The sequence below is a fragment of the Lampetra planeri genome, chromosome 3 (genome assembly GCF_965212315.1).
Source record: "Lampetra planeri chromosome 3, kcLamPlan1.2.h2, whole genome shotgun sequence".
Lineage (NCBI taxonomy): Eukaryota > Metazoa > Chordata > Hyperoartia > Petromyzontiformes > Petromyzontidae > Lampetra > Lampetra planeri.
The window spans coordinates 19484145-19506770 of record NC_136109.1 but is presented as its reverse complement, the minus strand read 5'-3'; the positions used below and the strand labels follow the sequence as shown (position 1 = coordinate 19506770).

At 50.1% G+C, this 22626-nt stretch overlaps 1 protein-coding gene across 1 annotated transcript; it reads right to left on the bottom strand.

The window, feature by feature from the left end:
- LOC144739926 (deoxyribonuclease-2-alpha-like) lies at nucleotides 1-18060 on the bottom strand. Its single transcript, XM_078622812.1, has 7 exons — nucleotides 17962-18060; nucleotides 14203-14303; nucleotides 11738-11888; nucleotides 10343-10424; nucleotides 8834-8995; nucleotides 7771-7968; nucleotides 1-4733 (listed from the first exon to the last, which is right to left on the bottom strand). The coding sequence occupies exons 1-7, from the start codon at nucleotides 17962-17964 to the stop codon at nucleotides 4294-4296; spliced, it is 1137 nt and encodes a 378-aa protein (XP_078478938.1). The 5' UTR covers nucleotides 17965-18060; the 3' UTR covers nucleotides 1-4293.
- Nucleotides 18061-22626: the final 4566 nt, after the last annotated feature.

Sequence of the window (22626 nt, the reverse complement as noted above, 5' to 3'; positions counted from 1 at the left end):
TTAAAATATACACGCCGAAGTTTATTTTTACGTTGTAGAAGACATCAGACACGACATTTCAGGAAGAGGTCAACAAAAAATGCTTGTTCACTATATGGACATGGAGGGGTCGTTTTAAAACCTGCCCGGCACTGTGTCAAAACATGACAAGCCAGAGAGTCTCCAGTGCAGCAACTGACCAAAAGGAACCCTGTAGCGTCATGTTGTTTAAGGGGGGGGGGGGGGTCGGGTGGGGGGGCATACAAAAATTCGAGGGGTACAGAAAACAATGGTGACTGGAAGACGCCAACAGGGCTCCTAATGGGGCATAATGCCTGGCGGCAGCTCCCCCCGTGTGAGGCTCAATGCCTAAACTATCAGAGTATTCTTCTTGGTTCTTTCGGTAAAGTCACGTAGAAGGGAAATAATAAAACATGATAATAAAATATTATTTTATTATGTTATTATGTTTTATTTGTATTATTAGAAGGAAAATAATAAAATAATAAAAATAAAACGTAATAAAATATTATTTTATTATGTTATTATGTTTTATTTTTATCATTTTATTATTTCCCTTCTACGTGACTTTACCGAAAGAACCAAGAAGATGAATCCCTGCAGTCACGAAAGCTTTAAATCGAAATATAAGATTATTATTTTATTTCTATTATTAATTTTATTAATTTTAATTTTATTTTTTACCCACGTGACTTTACCGAAAAAACCTTCAAATCTAGAATTAAACTATAAGAATTTAGGAGGGCTGAGCCTTGAGCAGAGGGGGGGGCTCAGTCCCCTATAGCCCCCCCCCCCATCAACACGACGGGCTGAAGTGGCCCATAGCCGAGTGGAGGCACTGCACACGAGCCACGGCAGCAGGCCGAGTGACGTGAGCAGCAGCGACTCCCCCTTCCTGCTTTTAGTTCTTTCGGTAAAGTCACCATGTAGGTAAAAAATTAAATTAAAATTAATAAAAATAAAACAATAAAAATAACGACGTTTCCGAGGCAACACAAGTCTCCGTCATCAGGTGGGACCGTCACAGCCAGATTTGCTGCATCAAGTGAGGGAGGCAAGCTCTTAAGTACCAGTTAAGGGGGGAGGGAGGGGAGGGGCTTATCAGAATGTGGTAGCCAATGAATGGAACGTATCGGGAGGGGGGGGGGCTAACAGAGGGACGGGGTACTCGTGGTCAACGACGTGTTTGTGCGCAAGTCACTGTGGATGTACATAATAGAAAAGGAACGAAAATGCCTATGTTTATACCAGTGTTGGCTGACAGGCTGCAAATCGTAGATAACAGGTCCCTGCGGGGTGGGCTGGTAGGAACGAACAAATGAATGGCTATAATAAAATGAAATGGCGGGGGTACGATACGAAGGAAGAGTTTGAGGCCTAGTTCTAGGCTTTAGGCCTAGCTGTAGGCTTCAGGCCGCTGTGAGTTAATTTTTAATTTAAATGTTTTAATTAAAAACTATCTCAGGGAATTATAAGGGAATGTTACACTTGTTTAGCCAGGAAAGCCTCGCTGAGTCTAAAGGTTTTTGTAGGGTCCTGCCAAGTGTTTGCAGTAGGGGGCGATGTTGCTACACCTAATCGGACATCGGACGGACGGACGGACAATATAATCTATTGTAGGCTGGCTCACTTCGTTCCTACCAGTATTATACGTGTATCATCACGGTTTCTGAGCACAGGCCCAATATGCCAAGTGGCCAGTAACAAAAAACACTTTGTATAAAATATATATATTCTAGAATTCATGCAGCTAATACGAATAATTGAATGGCAGTGGCATCATCATGAGAGCTTTCTCTGCCGGATGTGCGAATGCTAAAACTATTAAAAACGATGATTCTTACTTTTATTTTACCAGATAAGGCCCACTGAGCCATATAGCTCTTTTTCAGAAGCGACCTGTCCACAAATGATAGCTCAACTAAGTGGCTTATCATGTGGACATTTATAGCAGCCAAATACTCTAAACGCATGTTTCTAAATGTGGGTGGGAAACCCCAGAGAACCTGGAGAAAAATCCACGTGACCACGGGGACAGAGACATGCAAACTCCAAATATACAGGCGTCAGGGTCGAACCAACGACCTCCTGTATACCAGACGAGGCAGTTAACATCTCGAAACTGTGGCGCCCTGCAGCCTATAGAGCCCTATATAACTGGTCAGGTGGGAGCCCAAAAATGGTACATTAACATAATTATCATCACACATTGCGTGCACAATAATACCCCAGTCATGTGTCTTCTCCATTCAAATACTAATTCAGTCGGTACCTACTTGCACGTGCCCCATTACTGCAAAAATCAGAATATTTAGACTGGTGGAATCTGATGAGTAATGCAGCTCTTCTTCACAGATGTCCAGTAGCGCACCCCCATCCCATGACATACAAAGCTATTATCTTCTGCATCAGTTCGGGCACTTCACGTACAAAGACAAACATCCGCCGTACGGTCTTTAACAGACTGTTGGGGCAAGTGCCGTTAGAGAGCACCTGTGAAGGCCAACACAGAACACAGAGGGGTGGGTGGTGGCCAGGACCCCGTCTGGGCTGCATTTGTCTCCCCAATGGTAACGTGTCACACACCGCACTAGGCACACATAGAAGGCCGAGTTGGCCTTGGGAAGTCCAAAACCAGTTCACATGTTCGTCACTGAAGGTGGCCGAATGAGTCACCAGGCTCGTTGTGCAGTGTGCTAACCACTGTGCCACCATGTAACGCACCTACACACAAATCGTCTTAACTTCAATTAATAATCATCTCTGTTTAACACGTAGGCTTTCGCGACCAATATTATTCATAATCAACGTTTTTGGGTTTAGATCGCGCTATTTATAAATGTGTCGTAACCCTCCACCACCCGATACGGCCAAACAGTAAAAAAGTGTCACGTTGACAAAAGACAAATAGTTCACTGCTTTAGCCCACCGGTGTGTTGAAGTGTGAAACCACAACATTTACAATTTTTGAGTACGACGTTTCGCTGGTAATTGCATCCACCATCATCGGGCAATTCGCCAGAATGGTGAGGCTCTGCTCTGGCTCCCGGTCTTAAATAGAGCAACAGCAGCAGGGTGACGTCATCATTAATCATCATTAATAATTAATAATCATCTCTGCGCCATGAGGGACACACATACTTAGAACTTCCGTTCTCTAATTACAAGTGGAACATGTTTTCGCAATCACGAGGCGTGTGCAGCTTGTAACCTCTGGATTTGTATTTGAACGCATGACACTTGGTACAAAACTCAAGAAGACGTGCGACAGCGAATCGCGAGGATTGGGGTTTGAGAGAAACCCTGAACGCCAAAGCGGAGCTCGTCGCTCAAACTGTGGGCCAGGAGCTTACACCGGGCAAATGAACGCGATTCACCAAAAAAAGCACAATCTGTCACGTCGGCAATGCAAAATGACAAACCCAACGAGCGAGTGCCACAAGGAAGTATCCATGTGCATCGCAGAGATTATTTACATCGCAGTCCAGCTAAGGTAACCCAATTGTGAGATTCCACATTAAAAAAAACACTCGACAGAGTATTACTTGCACATTATTTGCGCTCGAGTGAGTTTCCCACAAACCGCAAGCCGGTACATTAAGCGAGCCTCATTGCATACCACCCCTTATTTCACGTGAACCCTTACAAGCTGGGAGGCGCTATTACATTGAGAGTCTCTGTTACAGCAATTACGTACCCAAGACCCTGTGTTAATTCTTACAAGCCAGGCAATCCCAGCACAATAATCAAGCCTCCGCAAAGTAGCGGTGAGCGCCTATTTATCAGTGTTAACCCTTAAAAGTTAGTCAACCCATCCCATTAACAGAGTTTCACTATTACAGCATCAAACACCTCAGACTGTGTCAAATAATTAAACTCTGAACCCTTGCAACTTCTACACGCCGGGCAAGCCAGTGCAACAGGGAAGTCCTTTGCTATAGTGGCATGTACCCATCACTGTTAACCCTTAGAAGCTAGGCAAGCCAGTGCCTAGTCTCTATGTTACAGTGGTGCCCATTCAAGACCCCGTAGCAGTTAGTACCCATGACCGTTAACCCCTACGAGCCAGGCAATCAAAGAGTCTCTAGCCGTATGGCGGTGCGCACACCAATTGCTGTGTGTTCACTCGTACGATCTAGGCAAGCAAGCGAAATAAGCGTTTGTTATAGCAGACTCTACCCATTACCATGAGATAACCCTCGCAAGTTAATGAAGCTAATCGGGGAGTCTCCGCGCTAAAGAGCGTTATGCACTTCAGACTCTGCGTTAACCCCTTTACCCTCCTCATAGCCCCTACAAGCCAGGCAAGCCAACGTAGCCGGCACGGCATGCGGGCACAGCACAGTCACACGACCCCCTGTTGTTGTTGTTGTCTCGCGGCCCAGCAGGGCAGGGCTCCACGCGGGTCGTGGCCTTGGCAAAGGCGGCCCAGATGGTGGGGTCATCGGTGCACACTGTTCCGCCCCCCCGGTACTCCTCGCCGCGGTTACGGTTGATGTCCCCCACGCAGGTCCAGGCCCCGCCGCCGGTGGACCCGCCCGTCTGCGACACACACCACTTGGAGTGGTCCTCCTCGGAGGAGAAAGGGGCAACGCTCGGCAGGGAGATGGAAGAGACGCGGCAAACGCAGAACTCGCCCGAGCAGTTTGAGTCGAACACCCCGACGCCGTGGACCCACGATTCCAGGTAGAGGCTGCTCTTGAGGTTGGGTGCCACCAAGTCAACGTACAGATCTGACGCACGCACAAAGACAAAGATCTCCCATATAGCCTTTAACAGACTGTCCGGGCGAGTGCTGTTAGCGAGAAAATATCAAGGCCGGCATGGCACACGAGGGGTTAGGTGGCCAACACCACGCCCGGCCGCCTTTGTCTCCGCAGCGGCGATATTGACGCACCGCACCAAGTAATCATTTGAGGTTAAGTCGACCTCGGTTCAGGACCGGTTCAGATAATTGTCACTGGTGTTGGTAGTGAGCAGGAATTGAACTCGGGTCACCGAGTTCGTAGGGCAGTACACTAATTGCTGCACTACTGCTCCCCACACCCACACGGCCAACACATACACAAGATTCCCCATATAGCCTTGAACAGACTATTGGGGAAAGTGCTGTTAGCCAACACCAATTAAGGCCGTGAGTGGGAATTGAACTCGGGTCGCCGAGTTCGTAGTGCGACTCGCTTACTGTTGCACTGCCGCTCCCCACACACGCGTGCGTACAACAACAACAACAACAACCGCCATTCGCCACTAAGTGGCGGTGACGTCACCACGACGCTTGTGCCAGGCCAAGTGCACCTTGAGGCCACGTGAAGTGTCGAACGCCCGCTGGCAGGAGGTCACGGGGCAGACCCAGGTGCCACGGGTCGACTGACCGAGATGACCGAGATGACTGACTGATGCACCACCTGTGCCCCCTACTGTGCCAACTTGCTGTGCTTTAGCCACCCGGCGCTCTGCTCGTTGTTGTGAGCGTCGCTCCTCCGCCCTCCGTTGTTGTTGGAGGGCGACTGCCTCCAACTGCCCAGTAGCGTCCTTCACGAGCCTCCTCCACTGAGGCCGATCTTGACACCGCTGGTACCAGTCATCGGCAAGTCCACTCAGCTCCACGTCCTCCTGTACCACATCACTCCATCTCTTCTCTAGCCCGTGCCGCGCCCGTTTAGCCCCCTCGATCCGGCCGAACAAAAGCTGCTTAGGCATGCGGTGGCTGGGCATGCGGGCTACATGACCCAGCCAACGCAGCCTTGCCTGCCGGAGGAGCTCACTGATGAGACTTTGCCCAGATCTTTCAAGGACTTGTGAGCTCCTCACACAATCCAGCCTGGTTAAACCCAGGATGGATCGTAGGCAGGCCAGCCTAAATGTTTCCAACCGGCGAAGATGCTCCACTAGGGGGGTCCACGTTTCGCAAGCGTAGAGAAGGGAGGGAATGACCGTGGCCGAAAAGACCTGAAGCTTCGTGCGGAGCGACAGACCAGGTAGCTTCCACACAGCGTTACGCAACCGATGAAAAGATATTGCCGCTCGACTGATTCGGAGTGAGACCTCTGCTGATAAACTGGAGCCGGTCATAAGCACACTGCCCAGGTATGGGAAACTCTCCACTCTCTCCACAACTGCCCCATCACCAATTGGGAGTTGTGGGGGTGGAGTGTCCGATGGTACAAAATACCCAGGCAGGTGCTTAGTTTTGGTGGGGCTGATGGTAAGGCCCCACCTCTTAGTGGCACGCTCCAGTCTCAGCAGCAGCGTCTCCAACTCCTCTTCTGAATGAGCAGCTATTACCAAATCATCGGCATACATAACGTGGTTGACCAATAGGGAGCCATCCCTTGATCGCACCCGGGCGTCGATCAGCCTCCCATTATATCTGTACCAAATGGTAATTCCCCCGGTACAGCTATTGAAGGCTTCACGAACTACGCAGTCGAAATAGATGTTAAATAATGTGGGAGCCAGAGGACATCCCTGTCGCACCCCAAGGTGTACAGGGAAAGGCTCCGACTCCCGGCCACGTAGTTTTACCCGGGCCCGCTCACCATCATGAAGGTCCTTAATGATCGTGAGCAGAGGGTCAGGGACTCCGAAAGCACGAAGAACAACCCAGAGCCCAGTCCTACTGATGGTATCATAGGCCTTGACCAGGTCAATAAAGCAGAGATGTAGGTCTCTGCTTTATTGTACGCACACACGTACACACACGTAGACACACACGTACACACACACACACGTACACACGGGGAGGCGATTTAAGCTTTTGGGCTTAGATGCCACCACTTCCACGTATTAGGTCTGACGTGTGCACACATGGAGAGGCAATTATAAGCGGGTCAGCATAAGAGGGGCATTAGCTAGTCACAGCAAGCCCTCAACTCACTACTGAAGAGTCTCGAGTTGAAATCCCATTCCAGAGTTTGACTCAGCCCATCATCATTATGCCCTCCCCATATGCAGAACGGTGCTGTGTTCAACTTGTGCTGCGCCGGGAGAGTTGCTTCTGGGGCACGAGAGTAATTGAGATGAGATGTGATGCAATGCACTTTGAATTGCACAGACATTTAAGCATCCTGTAAATCGGTATCATAATCGTGGGATAAAAAAATGTGTAAAAGCATTCATTCTATAAAGAGACTGTCCAACGTGTAAAAGCATTCATTCTATAAAGAGACTGTCCACCACCAGCAGCAGCTTATAACTGAGAATCGCCCACACTCTCCCATCTGAATTACAACTTGATGTCAAGCTGTCGATTCTTGATTATAAATTCACTTGCAGTTGTATTTGACACAAATCATGTACCTGTTTACACACTATATCCCAAGTCTGTGTTGATGTTTCTGTAACGTAGTTTTACTATGAGAGTTTTTTAAAGTAATTTGTCCGAGGCCAACTTTTGTTATGGGATATTAATTGAATTTCTTATTAATTATGTTTCAGCACTGTTTTCCATTTCCTATGAAACCATGTTGTTTTTACTCTCATTCTTATTTGCTTGTGTTGGATTCAACTTCCATCTTATTCATCGCTGTACCATGTTGTTTGCATTATATCCATTCTGCCTCCATCATTTATATCACCCAGGTGACTGCCGCCGATGAATTCTCACCAGGTTAAACTAAATAAACTTGAACCCTCTCCAAGGCAGACTACAAGCCCGGGCGTGACTACAAGCAGCACGGGGAGGGGGCGGCCAGGCCAGTCCAACAAGCGAGCCTCTATGTGGACCGGCGAGTGCGTGCACCACGGACGGACGACGACGTGACCCACCGTCGTCGAAGTGGTGTGTCTTGGCGAAGCTGCGGAAGGTTTTCCCGGCGGAGGAGGTGAGCTCGACAACACGCGTCGTGGACTCCACCTGCAGTTTCGTTTTGGCGCACAGCGCCTGCAGGTCGGGCAACTTGTCCTGGAGCTGGGCCCCGACTTGGCAGCTGTAGTGGTCTGGCTCGTTGTAGCGCAGCTGCAGGGCTGTGATAAATATCGCCGCGTCATTATCGTCATCAACGTCATCAACGTCGTCATCATTGTTACCATCATTGTCACTATCAATATCATCATTTTCATGTCAGCGCCACGATCGTCATCTTCGTCGTCATTATCGACGTCATCACCGATAGCCCTATTATTATAAGCATCATCAGCATCATCACATATGTACGTGAGAAGCCTATGACCAAGCCAGTGAAATAAGCGTTTGTTATCGCAGTCTGTACCCATTACTCAGAGATAACCCTCGCAAGTTTGTCAAGCTACTCAGTTCTCTCCAAACTCTCAGGAGATAAGCAGCGTTGAGCCTGGATAGCGCATGGATGGATGGCCACTGTTCATGATTGGTGTTGTATGCTGCGGGGCTACAAAACATGGTTGGAAACACCGGGGAGATAAAGGCAGCTTGGTCACGCGAGATGCTGGTCACGCCAACTTCTCTCGTGCGCTGCGCCCTCCTTCACAGATGCTCGCTAACACCACCTACCGGTTACATGCAGGAATGTCTTTGTGCGTGTGTGTGCGTAACTCTGGCGCAGTTGGACCAGTAGGGGGCACAGCTGGTGCAGCTAACTGCCACTCATCTCAGCCAGTCAACCCATGGCACCTAGGTCACGTGGCCTCTTGCCTAACGCCCTTAATGCCACCACTGCCGCAGCCTCCACCTCGCTACCTCCACCCTCCCTAGTCACTACCTGATCCCCATCCCTTATCTTACCATTTTGTACTGTAGTCAACAATTATTGTTAAACGCCTTGGTGAAAGGCACTTTATAAATACAACAAAATAGAATAGAATCGTTTTCGTTCTTGTTGTTGTGCGTGCGTGCGTAACACAGCGCGCCCACCGATGTCGCTGAACTGGTCGAAACCGTAGGAGACGCACAGGAAGGACTGGCCGTAGCGCAGCGCCGTGTGGGGCCACGCAAACGGCCCCGGCACCGACGGCGGGAAGTGCGGCGTGCTGTGCACGAGCCAGAAGCCGCCCGCCCCGTCCAGCATCACGACGCCTGCACAGGGGAAGGGGCAGCAGGGGTAGCAGGGGCAGCAGCAGCGGCCGGCGTGTGACCAGCACAGGGGCAATGCCATACGTGGGAGAAAGGGGGCCAAGGGCAAACTGCTTGTGGTGGAGGACACGAGTCCTTACTGTGACACCAGACCTAGCCCTGAACCTCGTGTAAAAACAGCAATGATATTTACGTAATAATTTATAATTGCGATGCGCCGCAGAGTGTTTCGCCCACTCATGAAGAGAGAGAATTACTCGGAGGCATGAGTAACCCTCCCCAAGCCCTGTGATCCTATTAATGCAATATCAAACGATTACTTCGTGATTACATGTCAGAGGAAACCAGAGCACCCAGAGAAAGCTTAGCGTGCAAGGGGGCAATAATCTATCCCATACAGATGGAAACAGATGGAGATTGGTCCACTTGCTGTACTGCCTTCTTCTGGCTAGCCAGGGTATGGCACCTCCTTGTCCACGGGAAGGGAGTTTAACGATATGTGTACGATCCACCAACCCTCGCTGCCTCGACAGTGCTGGATTACCGGCGTTCACAGCCACCATTACCCGCTCAAGGGTGGGAGCTAACACCGAAAGAGAATAAACCACCATCCAACCTCCGGCGCCAGCTCCTGCAGTCCCTCCCCTTCCTTGGAAATTGTCCAAATGAGCGACCTTCCCAGAAGGCCCTCCTGGCAGAGCCTCCGGACGAGCTCCCCTCCAATCCCAAAGTCTTGGCCGTCACGGTCCTTCTGATGCAGCCACGAGGCCTGTGACTGCCCTCACCGCCTCCTCCTCCTCTATCACGGAACACCCGGTGGGTAAGGTCAACCAAGAGGAAGGAAGGAGCGACATTGCCCACGTGTGGCATGTAGGGGTATGGCTCTATCCATGATCCTGACACTTAACAAAAGTAACCAACAAAACTAAAACCTGAGCCCTCATACACACTGCAATAGCCAACCAGATCGTAACAGCAGCCAAATTTATTTCCAGAACCACAACCAACCAACCAACAAAAACTCAGAAATAGCTCTGCCTCAAATCCTAATCACACCAGCCAATTACACCCTAGTAGTAGCCATAACCTAAATGCACTAGAAAACTAGATGCTAGCCCAGCCCTAGTTCTATCCCACACTCGTCAAGCAAACCGAGGCAACGGCTATTCACGCAACCACAATACCACCCCTCCCCAGTATTAGACGATGCCCTTCCTAATTGGTGTCCAATTTCTCCTGAGTCACCAAAAACAGTGAGATCCGAACTCAAGTTCCCCCCACCCCGCCCCCTCCATCCGTGAAGCGCGAGGGTGGGCGGGGTGCAAGGGACAGCGTGATGTGGGCCCCCACCTTTGGTGTGGCCGCAGATGCTGTCGTAGCGAGGGGAGTTGGGTGGTTCATCGTTATAGAGAATGAAGGCGACGTCGCCGGCCTGCACGCCACACGACAATGAGCGGGTGTCGCAATGAACGCAACGAGGAGAGGCTCATAAAGAACACTACAAATATGATAGAGGATAATCTTTTCCTCTGGCCATGACTGCCTTCCCCTCCACATTCAGAAACGTGCATTGAGATAATTGAAATTATTTTGCCGTGATAAATATAGAAATAATTGGTCACTTTGCTGACCTATCATTTGTGGCCAGGTCGCTTCTGCAAAATAAGTTAATACCTTAGCGGGCTTTGCCTGGTAGGATGGGGATGGTTTCGTTTTATTTGTACGTGTTTTGGGTGATTTGTTTAACTTTCCTGAACTTTGCACTACGATCCTGTTTTTGTAGTGTTTGTTGTTGTAACTTTCTTACCCGCCCCTACTGGACATCTGTAAAAAAGAGCTGTATAAGCTCATCAGATGCTTCCAGTATATTTCAATATTCTGATCCTGATCTTTCCTGTCTGTACGGCTAAAAACATCTTAATATCCAGAGGACTGCAGAGCTCAGGCAATTTCTGGTAGAGCTGGCTCACTGCCTGGCTGTTGCTTCCCAACTTGTCTGTGGTCCCGCAAGAGATTATGACGTGCAAATTGCATGAATAACGACGACGCTGTATGCGACTAAACCTGATTATTATCATCATTATACTTGACGCGCTCGGGATAAAAACAGCATCGCGTCACAGCCACTTGCCAATGGGGCCGATTCACGCTAGCGGTTCCTTTTGTTTGCCTTTCCGGTGAAAATCTTCCTGTGCCTCCTATTCGCCAACTCAGGAGCAAACCGCCAAGTCGATGAGGTTTTGGCCGCGTTTGTTTTGGTTCCAAGATGCGAATCGGAATGTCCCCTTCGCTCTCACGTCCGGGGAACAGTGCTCGCTCAGGGGAGCATGTGTGGGGGATGAAGGGGATGGTTTTTGCGCAACAGCTGAGCAGCCATGGACTCTGAGGTTGGGAACAAGAGGTCAGTCACCTTGGTGAGTGTTCAGGCCTCACTTTTCAATAGCTTTGATCGTGTTGATGACATCTTAAGGGAGACTCTCAATGCATATTATCAGGATGGCACTGTGCTGAGATGTTTGACCTAATCTTTCATCCAAACTGATAAAATCCCAATCTTTTTTCACCAGGGGGGGTGGAAACAGTCCATTACGACAAACATGTCAGCATGGTCTTGTTCACAAGGATGACCTTTGATGGTTTTCAGGTTATAGATCTAACCACTCATAATTAATCATCTTGGTGGCGGTGTTCGGGCCTCGCCTTGATAAGTATTTGGGCCTCTCGTTGGCACTGTTTGGGTCTCACCTCGGTCGTGTTCCCGTTGTAGAGCTGGTTGACCGTCTGGTAAACAGGGCTGGAATTGTCATCGACATCAACTTGGGCCTTCTGCCAGCTCTGCGTTGATTTGTCCAAGTAGAGGTAATCTTTTCCCTTAGGCAGCTTGTAGACTATGAACCTGCGAGACGCGGTTGGGGAAGGGTGGGGACGCAGCACACGGAACTCCATCATGGGTACCACCTTTGGACATTGAGTCAGTATCCAAAACCTATTTTCCACTGGCACATCCGAGCCAAGCCGGGGGCCCTCGCTGTTCGGGTGGTTTTAAATTGGCTATTTACGGAGCTGACCCGGAACCGCACCGTGATATGCCAGCCTCACAAGCAGGGCCAGAGGCGGTGCTAATGACGTGTGTGTGTGATGTCAGAGAATCGTCTATATACATCTCGAGTGCAGTGAAACACAAAACTGGCGCCTCTTGAACAGTGTTGTATATATGCCTTTTCCAAAAACATATATTTACAGTGATATTGCCTATTTTTTTATGTAATAGATTTTCTTATATATATGGATTCAGCGAGTTCCAAGAAAAAATGCAACACCGCCGCCAACGTGAGCAGCGTGCAGACTCAGCAACCACCCCGCGGTGGAGAGACTGATGGCGCAGCCAAGAGCGCCGTGTGTTCGACACACACACACACAGACACATACACACACACAGACACACACACATCCACACGCCGACCCAGCGCCCCTGCTGGGGACCCGAGGTATGTTCAGTGCAAAGAACGCCGCACAGCGGAAGCCACTGACTCGTTAGAACCGCTATAAACACATTCCTGCGGAGGGAGCTGGTAGCAGAGGTCGCAATCGGGTACCCGATACCCGTACCCTACCCGATACCCGGCTACCCGTACCCAGCCGGGTACGGGTACAGGTACCCGTTTGCGACCCTGGTGCGGCCGGGTACGGGTAAGGAATCAAAACCCGTTTGCGACCTCTGGCTGGTAGGAACGTTGGGTTGCTCGGTCAATGGCCAGGGTCAACAGCGGCGTGGTGTATTCCACAAATATGCCCGACTGTGAGGGCAGGCACAAGCCGGCGTGAGTAGGTTAAACGTTGAGTTTTATAAGGGCACCACGGGGTGACCAGCCCCTCCCCATGAATATTGTCATATTTACGGACTTCTCCTACCGCCGTGTATGGTCGCGCTACTCTGAGGAGTTAGCCTATTGTTCTATCGCTCAGTTTTAACAACGAAACCATTGAGGGTTAATTGTACGGATCGATGAGTAGGCCATCTACAGGAGTACGGTAGTGGTAATTCCGATCACATATTAGAGAGTTTTTAGATATTAAAGATGCTTAACACAGAAGAGTCTGAGTGGTTCCTTCCTAAGTTCATGCATAATAATATTAATTATGAGATCTGTATCCTGCGGCGACATCTGAATCCTGAGACCGGACATAATTGCACTAAAATCATAATCAGTAAAAGTTCAGCGAGAATCATTGTATTATCACGATTTGTAATACAACCCTAGACAACAAAGCTGAGCATCACATCACACACAAATGACTCACAATAAACACACCCCTAGGCAACAAAGCCGAGCATAATTTGCATAATCGCATGTATTTGCATAATTAAAAAATGCATAATTTCATTAAATTACATTTTTCATAAAAATGTTTTTTCAAAACACAATATATACAACAACAGCTCGGGGCTGGCTCGCATGTGCAGTGGAACATAGGGATCAGTCATCTGTTTTCGGGTCTGGCGGTTGTCTTTATACATCCCACGATTGTAAACAGCATCTTGAGATGCCGTTTCAATTTGATCAGGGGTTAGGGAACCTTTGCCTTACCAAGGGCTGAATAGGAGTTTCAAATTCCTTTGATAGGGTGACGCATTAACAGTTCACCTGCAGCAGGGTATAATGGCTGCGAGCCTGAATACATGCGGCCGATGGGGTACTGCACACGAAGCGGAATGTTCCCTTTTCTTGTCAGGTGGAGTACAAGAGAATAAACACAACTATTTTGCCTCTGTTACCCCCCATACACTGAAACTCCATCAAAGTTCCTGCCCATGCCCAAGTCCAGGCTCAAGACCCTTCCTCTGGCCATGACTGACTTCCCCTATTTCTGCAAAATGCAAATCACTTTAAAATAGATGATGCAGCATATAACTCATTATCAGAAAGTTTTGAATTCAAATCCTGGTCGTGTGCGGTCACATGACATTTGTTTTTGGAAATAGAACCACAAAGCCCGATCTCCTAACACCCAAGTGTCAGTACTCTGATCTCGAGACTCGGTCTTCTGCAGCCGAGTCTCGATAAAGACCCTAATGTTGATGATACCCAGTCTCCGAGCGTTGAGTCTCAATCAAGACTCCGGTCCTGAGGCCCCGTCTTGTGAAGCCGAGTCTCTCTGTAGAGAGTGGGTGCACGTGTCCGTGGTGGGGTAGCCTGAGAGGCACATACCAATCCACGGATTTCCCCTCCCCGTTGAGACAGGAGACGTGACACCATGTGGTTCCCGTCATCGAGAAGAGGAGGAACACCACCAGAGACATCGCTCCTTCCTAGACAAATCACCATCACCACCAACATCACTATCTTCAACGGCATCGCAAATGCCACCATCGTCATCACAATGTGCCATCACCTTCACCATTAGCACCATCACCAACGTCATCATCATTATAATAAGATATGATCATATATATATATAACCATAAACAATTTAACTTCCAAAATTACCATCATCACCATTGTCGTCATCGTCTTGAGTTAACATAATCAGCTATCACCGTCATCCTTATCATTATTATCATCACTATAATCGATTACCATCATATATAACCATGAACACTATAATCACCACCAACACCACCAATATCTCCATCATCAACAATTATCATCATCACATACAGCAGGCCTAGTGCTCGGCTTGTTGTAGTCAAGGTTGTGGGTCGGCCTTGTGTGCCCGTGAGGGCGAGTGCTCGGGGTAGATTTTATGTTGTGGTCAGACTAGTGCTTGTGCCGGTGTGATGGATAGTTTCATTTTCATTTATTAGGTACTAGCTTTACTACCCCGGCATCGCCCGGGACTTAATTCACCACGCCCGGCCGCCTTTGTCTCTCCAGTGGCGATGTTCACACACCACACCAGTTAATTGTTTGAGGCTGAGTGGACCTAGGGGAGGCCCAGGACTGGTTCAAATAATCGTCAGCGGTGGTGGCCGTGCGCGGGAATCGAATTCGGGTTGCCGGGTTCGTAGCGCAGCGCGCTAACCACTACACTACAATGCGTAACGCTTCCACGTGCACGGGTCACATGACAGCTGTGACGTCACAGCTCACTTGCCGTGCAAAAAATAAATGCATTATTGAGCTCCCCCCCCCCCCCCCCCCCCGAAAAAAGCGTATTTTTATAATTTTTGCATGGTGCACAGTCTGGAAAGTACCCACATGGCAAATTTCCAGTTTGTTGCATGTCGGGAAGTACGCTAAACATTTTGAACAGACACACATAATCACAACTTTGCCTTTTATATATATGGAGATAACCTTGTGAGCCATGCGGCTCTTGACTCGGTGCAACCGCAACAAACAAAAACATGAACAGGAAACATATTAAAGTGACTACACGCAACAGAAAAATCCTGGAAAAAACAGCAAAGTCTTACAGAAAAAACACCGCATTTAGACGCTGTGCAAAACTTCCAGTGGGATGCAAGTCAAACAATAACAACCACAAGACAATTCAGATTAAAGTTATCAGTCTAACTCTGTACTACAACAAACAAACATGGCTAAACCAAAACGTTTTCAAAATCACCAAAATAAAGCTATAAAAGCAATGTAACAGTGGTCATAGGAACTGATTGCTAGTGTGAAGCGGTCAAGGTAAGGCGGCGGGCTACAACTACTTTCAAAGTCCAGAGTCTGTATTGGTGTTAGGGCTAGCGTTGACGCTGGGGTTATTGGTCGTGTTAGTCAAAAACAAGGGAAAACCCCTATTATTATATTTTGGTACTGGCAAAGAAGGTCTAATGATGTAGATGCTCACCCCGATCCCTCATTACTTTGATAGTGCATTGTCTTTTAGCTGTAGGCCTTTTGGCGTCCTCTGGTCGAGCACCAATTGAGACGAGGCTCAAAAGAAAGCTGTCTCTGGTGTGGACCAATCAGCTTCAAGGACAATGCATATATTATCAGTGTGGTTTTTGTTTGCATTTTGACCACAAGTATTGTGGTTAATGCAGACATGATTCCTTGTAAAAAGGTTTCAGTTTTGTTGCCAGAAAAAAAAGGGAAAACCCCTATTATCGTGTTAGTAGTGTCAGGGCGAGTGTTGGTTCTAAGGGCTATTGGGTAGGAACCACTAGGGCTGGTCTTTGGGTTAAAACGCAGTCACGAGTCTCCGTTAAAAATGAAACTCTGTTCGTCACTTCGACGGGAACTGATACTTGAGCCGCGAATGTTGTTGTTCAGCGGGTGTCAGCAGCGTCTGAGGGGGAATACTTGGCCCCGTCACAGAAACGTGGAATCTGAACATAACTTACTCCGGAGACGTCGTCTTAACAGGGCAGAGTGAATTCCGTCGTGGCAATGTGGATCTCGCCCACCGCCGTATACACTCAACCGAGTTACATGACACACCACATCGACAAGGCAGGAGCGAGTCAATCCAAATTCACCAACACTGAACCATTGCAGATTTGTCGGGGAGCGGTGGCGCTGCGGTTAGCGCACTGCACTCTAACCCCCAAAGAACGTGAATTCAATTCCTTCTAGATTTGAAGCTTTCGTGACTGCAAGGATTCATACTCTTAGTTCTTTCGGTAAAGTCACGTAGGTAAAAAATTAAATTAAAATTTATAAAAATAAAATAATATTATTATTAATTTTAATTTCAATTTTTACCTACGTGACTTTACCGAAAGAACTAAGAGTAATTAAATTCCTGACCACGGCTCACATCACTGGCGAATGACATGGAAACCCCACACCCCCACCAATCCAAGCTGACGGGCGTGGTGAAGTATGGTCAAACAACCCCCATAATTGACACGGCCCCCCGGGGGGGGGGGGGCTTCATCCAGCAGTGGAGTGACAAAGGGCTTCGAGTTGATTGTGGATTTGCACGCTCATTGTCCACGTTCCTATGACGAGGACCGCAGAAGCGTCGCTGGACATCTGTCAAAAAGGAACTTCGTCGTTCATCGGATGCCTCCGGCATGAAGACGTCGTCTCATTTCGTGACCCACATCGACAAAACCATCGGCTGCCCTTGCCTCTTAGAGGCGCGGTGTTGCATTGCACGTTAGTATGCCGGGGGCCCGGTCATCCCACTGGGAACCACGCGGTGTCAACTGATGTCGTGCGTCATACGAAGCTCGGCTAAACTCCACATTCCAGTGCCCGGGTCCCAAGTCCATCGTGGCACGCGGGAGGAGTTCGATTGTTCAAGTTCATGTATTAGGTATAGCCCTGTGAGCCATTCGGCTCTTGAATCGGGTGCAACCGCAACAAACAGAAAACAAAAACATGACCAAAAAACATCTTAAAGTGAATATGTGACTGATTGCAAACAGAAAATCCAAGAAAAGGCAGCAAAATATTGCAGAAAAAATCACCGTACACCAACGCTGTGTGCACAAATTCCAGTGGGATGCAAGTCAAACAACAACAACCACAAGACAACTTAGATTAAGGCCATCAGTCTAACTCCATACTACAACAAACAAACATGGCTAAACCAGTACATTTTTCGAAATCACCTAAATATAGCCATGAAAGCAATGTAACAGTGACCATAGGAACTGTGACGGAATTTTCACAATAAACGACATAAACAACATGTACTACCAAAACCCTGCAGCCATAGCTGGCTGCATGAGTCTCTCAACAGCACATCGATCGGCGGAGCCTATCGATGTGGCATTGCCAAGCCAGGCTCCCCACACGAGACACATTGCGGGCCCCGCTGCTGAGCGCCTTGAAAATACAAAACGATTCAGTGGCTCTACCGAAAGAACCAAAGAGTATGGATTCTTGCTGTCACGAAATCTGCAAATCGATACAAAACGAGCTTTGCGGACGCGATCGGCGTGGTCGCATAAAAGTGACGATACACCAACAAACAAAAATAAACAATCGCCTTTAATAGTGATGGGGAAAATAAATCAAGAATAAAGAGAAAAGTAGCGAAGAGATTAAACAAATGTCACTCACCATATTTAACGCCGCTCCACACGCAACAACGCCACCTGCCCGGCGTGATCAGGAAATAAAGTGCCAGCGAATCGATCCGCCGAGTCGATTAGACGCGGCGGCGATTCCGAGCAATCGATTCCGAGTTGTCGAGGGGAGGGGCCGTGAGTCTCCTCCCCCTCCTCCTCCCACCCTCCGCCGCCTCCCTCCTCTCCCCCTCCTCCTCCCACCCTCCCCCGACCTCCCTCCTCCCCCCCACCCTCCTCCCCCCCTCCCTCCTCCCCCCCTCCCTCCTCCCCCCCTCCTCCCCCCCACCCTCCTCCCTCCCCCCCTCCCTCCTCCCCCTCCTTCCTCCCTCCTCCCCCCTCCTTCCTCCCTCCTCCCCCCTCCTTCCTCCCCCCTCCCTCCTCCCCCCCTTCTTCACCCCCTTCTTCACCCCCTCCTTCCTCCCCCCCTCCTTCCTCCCCCCCTCCCTCCCCCCCTCCTCCCCCCCTCCTCCCCCCCTCCCTCCTCCCCACCCTCCTCCCCCCCACCCTCTTCCCTCCCCCCCTCCCTCCTCCCCCCTCCTTCCTCCCCCCTCCCTCCTCCCCCCCTTCTCTCCCCCTCTTTCCTCCCCCCCTCCTTCCTCCCCCCCTCCCTCCCCCCCTCCTCCCCCCCCTCCTCCCCCCCTCCCTCCTCCCCCCCCCTCCTCCCCCCACCCTCCTCCCTCCCCCCCTCCCTCCTCCCCCCTCCTTCCTCCCCCCTCCCTCCTCCCCCCCCTCCTTCCTCCCCCCCCTCCTTCCTCCCCCCCACCCTCCTCCCCCCCCTCCCTCCTCCCCCCCTCCCTCCTCCCCCCCCTCCTCCCCCCCACCCTCCTCCCTCCCCCCCTCCCTCCTCCCCCCTCCTTCCTCCCCCCTCCCTCCTCCCCCCCTTCTTCACCCCCTCCTTCCTCCCCCCCTCCTTCCTCCCCCCTCCTCCCCCCCCTCCTCCCCCCCTCCCTCCTCCCCCCCCTCCTCCCCCCCACCCTCCTCCCTCCCTCCCCCCCTCCCTCCTCCCCCCTCCTTCCTCCCCCCTCCCTCCTCCCCCCCTTCTTCTCCCCCTCCTTCCTCCCCCCCTCCCTCCTCCCCCCCCCTCCTCCCCCCCACCCTCCTCCCTCCCCCCTTCCCTCCTCCCCCCTCCTTCCTCCCCCCTCCCTCCTCCCCCCCTCCTTCCTCCCTCCCTCCTTCCTCCCCCCCTCCCTCCCCCCCTCCTCCCCCCCTCCTCCCCCCCTCCCTCCCCCCCCCTCCTCCCCCCCACCCTCCTCCCTCCCCCCCTCCCTCCTCCTTCCTCCTTCCTCCCCCCTCCCTCCTCCCCCCCTTCTTCTCCCCCTCCTTCCTCCCCCCTCCTTCCTCCCCCCCTCCCTCCCCCCCTCCTCCCCCCCCTCCTCCCCCCCTCCCTCCTCCCCCCCCTCCTCCCCCCCACCCTCCTCCCTCCCCCCCTCCCTCCTCCCCCCTCCTTCCTCCCCCCTCCCTCCTCCCCCCCTCCTTCCTCCCCCCCTCCTTCCTTCCCCCTCCTTCCTCCCCCCTCCCTCCTCTCCCCCCTCCCTCCTCTCCCCCTCCTTCCTCCCCCCCTCCTCCCCCCCTCCTCCCCCCCTCTCCTCCCCCCCTCCTCCCCCCCTCCTTCCTCCCCCCCTCCCTCCTCCCCCCCTCCCTCCTCCCCCCCTTCCCCCCTCCCTCCTCCCCTCCTCCCCCCCACAACCGGCAGAAGCCACCACGAATTCGTGTCTCACAATGCCGGACAATCAGAGGCGCGCCATCAGGGCCAGGAAGGCCTTCTTCTCTGCGGGCCTAGAGATTGTCAAAGTTCGTTCCCATCAGTCTATGGGGCCGTCCATAAATGACGTCGCGCACCTGGGGGGGGGGGGTCAGACATTTGTGACGATGGGGGGGAGGGGGGTTGAGAAATGTGACGTCACAAAAATGCGCAACTTTAAATAAATATAGACAACACGTTATACTTTATTAAATAGACTTTTTAATAAATGTTTTATCCTACAACTTCAGAGTGCAGCGCCACATTAAATACGCACTACAATGACAATAGTTTCAACGAATTGAAGCATGTTTTATTTGGGGGGGGGGCAGAGCTTTGTGACGTCATATTTGAAGGGGGGGGCTGACTTTTTGTGACGCTGTGTGACGAGGGGGGGGGTACATAATTCGTCCAAAATCGCGTGACGTCATTTATGGACGGCCCCTATTAACGTAATTGCATTGCTACTTTATCCCTCAAGTTGTACTGCTTCCAGTGCAGCTCATAGCTTTTATCCAATCAGATGTTCTGCCTGTTTCTGCCTGTGCTGTCTACGCCTCTCCGGGTAAAAAAAAATCTACCCTGAGGCCTTCAGAATTTCGAGTGAAACCCCTCTGCTGTTGAAGCAATTGGGGACGATGTTGTTGATTGTCATTCTTTAACCAATCAGATGTCGAGTTTTCCATGTTGGGCGTGTTCTTGGCACGCGGAGCCCTCTAGCTGGCCTAGCCGCCTACGTCAGCATTTTAGTGTGGCATGATCGGAGGGCCAGTTAGCTAACTGAAGTAAAACTAGCTAGCACGTAACGTAGCATCGTCTAAGATTTATTGAAACTTTATTTTGTGACGTTTAAATTTTTAGATGTAGTGCTTTAGATTTTATTTTCTGTGGGGAAGCCTGTTGAATCCTGATTGTGTTATTTGTGTTTTACGGCATTTTTGCTTGCTTGGTGGTCGTATGAGTAAATGTGACTGGTTATTGTGAGTTTGTTCTTGTTTCTTTAGTAATGACATTGATTTGGGCTATGCGATGTCTATTTGTGATGCAGCATCCTGTCATACTGCGTAATCGTGGTACATCCTTGATGGTTTCAGTAACCATGTATTCATGTCTCTGCAATGAGTGTATTGTAACTCTCATAGGTGTTGAGCCTCGTGTTAAATCTCTTTATTCCACTCGATAAAGGTTACTGTCACTGCGAATATGGGGTGGTTACGTCGAATGACAACAGCCTATAGCCCTTGTGTCATGGTGAGGTTATTCGAAGGCGGTTTAATTGCGGGAGGATAGAACTGAAGGCCTAGGTGTAAAATACACGGCCCGCCACTGGCAGACATAGTACATGTCTGGTGTTGTTGGATACAAGACAGTACACACATGGGACTGACACAAATAAAAACAATTCAACGAGTTGTAAAACGAGGCAAAATTCGATCATTACATCCAATGAAGGCCCCAAATAGACGTGTAAGGATAAATGGGTAGAGATGTAATGACCACATCGGCTGCAGAATGTATCTACTTCATGCATGGATTCTCCTTTTTCATGGGGGAAAAAGTAACAGGAAAGGGAAGAAAGGAGAGAAAGAATGGGAAATAAGAGGCGAAGGATGGAAAAGAAACTCAAGGCAACTGGAGCAACGAGCTGCTTGGGAGAGATGAGGATCCACAAGGGACTCGACGGTACACGGAGCAGCGTCTGTTTTCCCAGGGGGCGGGGAGAAGGGAGGGATTCAAAATGAGGGTGGTCACACGAGTGATTTAGGGGAGGCTTGAGCTGATTTGTCAATGTTGATGTTTCCACTCAGAAGTGCGAGGAATAACTCTGCTTATTTCAATAAACTTTTATACAAATAAGGTTGGTCACTTTTACCGTTTCTCAAAACTGATTTACGTTTTGCCTTGGCTTCCACGGATGTCCCTTACCTACATCTCTGGTTTACTTTTTCGCTCCATGGGTTTTTAATACTGTGCGGTACCTAAATTGCCGTGGTTTAATTTTTTCTGGCTTCCACGTATTTTTTTTATATCTAGTTAGGTTTGAGCTGGCTTCCACCGATTTCTAATGACTACATTGGCTAGCCTGATTTAATGTTTGCGGTGGAATCCGTGGATGTCTATCGGAAGTAAATTATCTGCTTTACGTTCACGCCAGCTTCTACGGATTTCACCTGCATCTGCAGTTCGCGGGATATTGCTGTTGGCGTCACAACCGGTGGGTTTCGACCGATTTGACCTCCGCGGATTTCTCTTCCGCAATAGTCCTGGATGTGTTGAGACAGGGATGAGGGTTGGGCTGGAGTCAAAGATTTTGCGGTTTAGGTAGAAAAACAGGTGTGTTTATGCGTGAGTGTTTTTGTGCGCATAATGAATATGTATTGTGCATTTGTGAGTGCGCGCGTTTGTCTATGCACGGGGAGTGGTGGCGCTGTGGTATCGAGCACTGCACTATTAAACCTGACCGCCTGAGTTCGATTCTCGGCAGAGGTGGGACAAAGTCATTGTTATGCAAGTCCAAGTCGAGTCGCAAGTCATCAAATTCATGACTCGAGTCTGACTCGAGTCCAAGTCACATGACTCGAGTCCACATCTCATAGGTGGGACAAAGTCATTGTTATGCAAGTCCAAGTCGAGTCGCAAGTCATCAAATTCATGACTCGAGTCTGACTCGAGTCCAAGTCACATGACTCGAGTCCACACCTCTGATTCTCGGTCACGGCTAACATCAGTGGCGAGTGTTTCGTGAACCGTTTCTTGCCCTACCCGAGATGGAATCAGCCTTAAAATAATTACCTGTATTAAACATTCACGCTGGAGAGACAAAGGCGGTCGGGTGTGGTTCTGGCCACGTGCGCCGTGGCGGCCTTGATCAAGTGTTCTCTAACAGCACTTGGCCCAACAGTCTGATACGGCTAT